At 43.6% G+C, this 4,521-nt stretch overlaps 1 protein-coding gene across 1 annotated transcript; it reads left to right on the forward strand.

Moving 5' to 3' along the window:
- Positions 1–1,428: 1,428 nt before the first annotated feature.
- N7537_010587 (carboxylesterase type B) lies at positions 1,429–3,394 on the forward strand (the record flags this gene model as incomplete). The annotated part of the gene is made up of 5 exons (XM_056901641.1): positions 1,429–1,556; positions 1,612–1,925; positions 1,979–2,305; positions 2,389–2,688; positions 2,754–3,394. The coding sequence occupies 5 exons, from the start codon at positions 1,429–1,431 to the stop codon at positions 3,392–3,394; spliced, it is 1,710 nt and encodes a 569-aa protein (XP_056750309.1).
- Between the last annotated feature and the right edge of the window lie 1,127 nt (positions 3,395–4,521).

Raw genomic sequence — 4,521 nt, forward strand, 5'->3', positions numbered from 1 at the left:
ATTATGAGAGCCAGTCGGAGAGACATATGAGTAATGACAGTCCACCGAGAAGTTTATGCAATTTTGACAACTCGGCCTGCTTTCATCACACTAGTACATAGATCAGCTTTGTGCTGCTGTGGATAAAAGATGCCGTATGGTTACCTTGATCCGTCGACTTTTGCATACAACACAGCCATTCCGAGATTTCGTGTGCGACTTACGCCCGTTGATAGGAATTAGTCCTCGAACAAGGAATGGCTTCATTAATACTAAGTTGGGTGTCTTGATAGGTATTGCTTGATTGACCTGAGTTTCGTGAAGAAAGATTCGATGATATCACTATGACAGGTGACAAAAGTGATGATCTGAGAAAGAAATGAAACCCATTCGATAGGCTAAGACCCCGGAAAATAGAACCAGCATCGCCCGGTTGAAGTATATAAATATATTTTTGAATGCCAAGCTGTTCCGTTTACGGTTCAGACAATCACGAATACGAGAATATTACGATATTAGGTTACCGGGCCGCGCCCATTGTAGATCGATGAATGAATCGGCTGTGTTACCAAATGGGGAAAGTGGCCCTTGTATCCAGTTACACGAGCTTGGGTTCCAACTCATGGATACTCCAAAAAAGGTTTTGCGATAGTTACCCAAAATATTTGCTTATATATCCACTGTAATGAATGGATAACGTACTTCATATACGAGCCGCCCACCTTAAGACACCATAGTAAATGTATTATATCATGATATTTCAACAATCAGCGCTTATATTTAATTTTATTACTTGCCGATAGTAATTGATAAGTATATTTAGTATTATATACCAATTTTAGATACATTGAGAACTTACATTATTAGGGTATCGAAAAAATATGGCTAAACTTCAGAAGGATATACAACATATATCTTAATCAATGATATACTCTCTAAACTCTAATAAGTGGCTAGATATCATATAAAAAGCCTATACGGGAAAGCTAATATAAACAACCGTTATTAAAATATCCTATTGTAACTATTGCCTTTACTATATATTCTCGGGTACGCCACCTAGGGGTATATACTACTCTGAGGTGAAATATGTTATCGTTGAGATATCAAGTTGTAATTTATGGCATTTACCATAGTGTTTTAAGTAGGCGGCTCGCATATGAAATACCGAGGGATGCTCGAAATTAGCTGGTTATATAAGCGAAAATCAGGGTATCCCCGAGGTATTGTCTCAATATCCCCGAGCTGGTGGCTCTCAGAAGCTCAATTTTTATTGAGCGGAGAATATAGAGTGGCAATGTTGTCGTGTTCGTACTCCGAATCTCCCCAATTGGTTGAAACACGAACGTTGGGAACCCTTCGGCTCGATGGTCCGTGAAGATTTAAATGTTACCCGTTGTCACATCCAATTGATTTCCTCTCTATCTTTTTTTCTTCTCTACAATCAAGATGCATTACAGTCATCTTTGGTTTGCATCACTTATTCTCGGCACCTCCCTTGCTGCTAATAACCTGGCGAGTAACATTGTGGATCTGAAATATGCATCCTATAAAGGTCTTAAAGACCATACACAAGGGTTAGCATTTATGGTCTTTGCGTACAGTCCGCCGCTAACTGAGCGGTCTTGACAGAGTCATTCAGTATTATGGCATACGGTATGCCGAGCCCCCTACGTTCGATCATCGTTGGAAAGCACCGATTCCAGTCGCGAAGTTTCCTTCGAGCAACCCTCCCATGCTGAACGCTACTTCACCTGGACCACAATGCATGCAAGTCATTCCTCCCTGGCAGACCGCTGGCATTGCATCAATTGGCATGGATCCCAGTAGCTATTCTGCCAGCAAGAATTTACACTCCAGCGAAGATTGCTTGTTTCTAGACGTACTTGTGCCTGAGTCACGCAAATCTTCTAGCCTGCCTGTTGTGGTAATGATACACGGTGGGGGTAAGTAACTAATTATATGTATTTACATTTAGGTGCTGACTGAATATGAACAGGGTATGTTATCGGAAAAAAAACCGAATCTGACGGAACTGGATTCGTCTCGGCTTCGAATGGAAGCGTAATTTGGGTTCAAATTCAATACAGGCTGGGGCCATATGGATTCTTGGCAGGCGGCGAAATCCAGAGCGAAGGAAGCTCAAATGTTGGTTTACTGGATCAAAGAGCTGCACTGTTGTGGGTGCAGGAGAATATCCATCACTTTGGTGGTGACCCTTCGAAGGTAACGATCTGGGGGACAAGCGCCGGAGGAGGATCTGTGACAATGCAGATGATGTTGAATGGAGGCGACCCGAACCCTCCTTTTCGAGCAGCAATCTCTGGTAAGATATTCATAACGTCAATATCATCTTTCGGTCATGAATAATGCTGATTTGGAAACACTTGCCTGTTTTGTTCGGATTAGAATATCCTTGGTGGCAGTCCTTCCATGGAGAAGAGACCATAGAAAATCAGTATCGCAGTCTGCTACAAGCGGCCGGCTGTCAAAGTCTTTCCTGCTTGAGAAATATATCATCCGAATCCCTGCTGAATGCCAGTCTCTCCTCATACGGTTCGGCCTACATGAACGGTGATTTTGGATATGGCGATTACTTTTTCGGACCAACAGTCGATGGTACCATCATTCACGGTCTGCCGTCAGAAGAGTTCAGCTCAGGGCGATTTTCCAAGGTACCACTACTAGTGGACCATAATTCTTTGGAAGGTAAGGGACTGTCTTGCCTTGAACACCTGGGGCCATTCGTTGACCACTAGTTTTCGACAATTCAGGTCTGCTTTTTTCTAACTTCTCCATTACCTCGCAATTTGAAAGCTCGTTCAATCTCCAGAGGCTTTGGCCCAAATGGACACCCTCATTTATCAGCAGACTACTAGAGCTTTATCCCGACAGGAAATACACCGGCTCCTACTATGATGACCGGGCTCTGCAGTCGTACTCACGGTTGCTCCCAACACTCAAAAACAACACTGCCTTTTTCAAAACTCAGGACATTTTCGGCGACTTCGTCATAAACTGTCCAACATATTATGTGGCTGCAGCCGTCAGTGATGCTGGGGTTCCTGTCTGGAAGCTTCGTTTCGGTGCCGGCACAGAAGTTCATGGAGCGACCGATCCTTACCTCCGAAAGGCCTCTAATTCGACGGACAATCCAACCTTGAGTCGGCAGATGAAGGAATATTTTCTATCGTTCATCCTTTATCTAAACCCCAATCACCTCACCGCGGTCTCAAAGCCGCAGTGGCCAAACTATTTCGACAAAAATAACACTTTTGCCACGCTCCACATCAATCAGACTTCAATCTGGGCTGGACAAGATTGGGACGTTTCTGCAAACTGTGACTTCTTCAAGGGACAAACAAGCGTTTTGCTAAATCGAGGTACTGCTTTTGTCAACTGGGTAGCACATTGAACACGTTCGCCATAGCTTTGGAGGATTAAGGTTTCCTAAAGTTGGGAGGGGCGCGAGACCAGGGTCGTTGATAGGGTGGGATGGACGCAGAGCTTTGAAAATACAACACAGTCCCTAAATTTACTCCGTTGGAAAATAGACCGCTCGATATCTGTCAGGCAACTACGGGATGTCACTGGCCAATTAAAGCTCTCTGAAGTACACAAGAATATCCAGACAGAAGACGTCCCCAATCGAATAGCTTGCGGCAATGCTATATCATCAGGCTTCGTGATCGCCATGTTTGGCGCAAATCGCGTTGGAGCAAGGCAGATCTCTACCTATTACTGGGATCAAAGTGGCGGTCGTTGCCTTTTTTGGGCGCAGTACCCAGGATCATGCGATCAACCATGTTCTGCTACTGAGAACACGGTTGAAGTCCGATTAGGGCCTAGGATAATACATCTGAATACAGACGTAGTAAAGACGTCTCCCCCGTCATAGTTTAAGACTAGGATCCATGAGATTATATCCACACGGGTGTGCTCTAGTTCGCTTTTAGTCGCAGCAGGTATGCGTTTGAACTATTCTTCGGAGATAAAACATGACATGGGCATTGATCAGGAGTAGGAAGTTGAGTATAAGAAGTAGAATACAGCCGAGAGGTCCTACAGCCGGACGGCACTTCGTGATATTGTTAAAGACGATAAACTAAGCCTGTGTCGTCTAGAGCGTGGTGAGTTTGATAGATAAAGTTAATACTGAAGCGGCAATCGATTTTCTTGCAAGAGCTTCTTGCATTCCTAATGGCAATAGGTTCGGCGGTAGTCTCAACGCACAAAAGTTCACACAGGCAGCTTTACTAATCTGCAGCTGTGGTGTTCTCCATAGACTTTGCCTAAATATTTGTGGATATGCATAAGCCTCTTATTTCCGTTATTCATATTCGCGAAATTCATCAATACATGAATAATTCGTATTTATACATATATTGTTACCGTCACCTGACTTGGTCATGTGATGCCCCTCCTTTTTAGCTAGCTTAGAGACTAGGATAATATATCATCTCTTACCATATATACAACTTATACTAGAATGGTAGTATGTCTTAAGATCTACCTCAGCGGGAACCCCTAAACTAAGAAAAA

The sequence above is a fragment of the Penicillium hordei genome (assembly GCF_028827395.1).
Source record: "Penicillium hordei strain IBT 12815 chromosome Unknown utg000005l_segment0_segment0, whole genome shotgun sequence".
Classification (NCBI taxonomy): domain Eukaryota; kingdom Fungi; phylum Ascomycota; class Eurotiomycetes; order Eurotiales; family Aspergillaceae; genus Penicillium; species Penicillium hordei.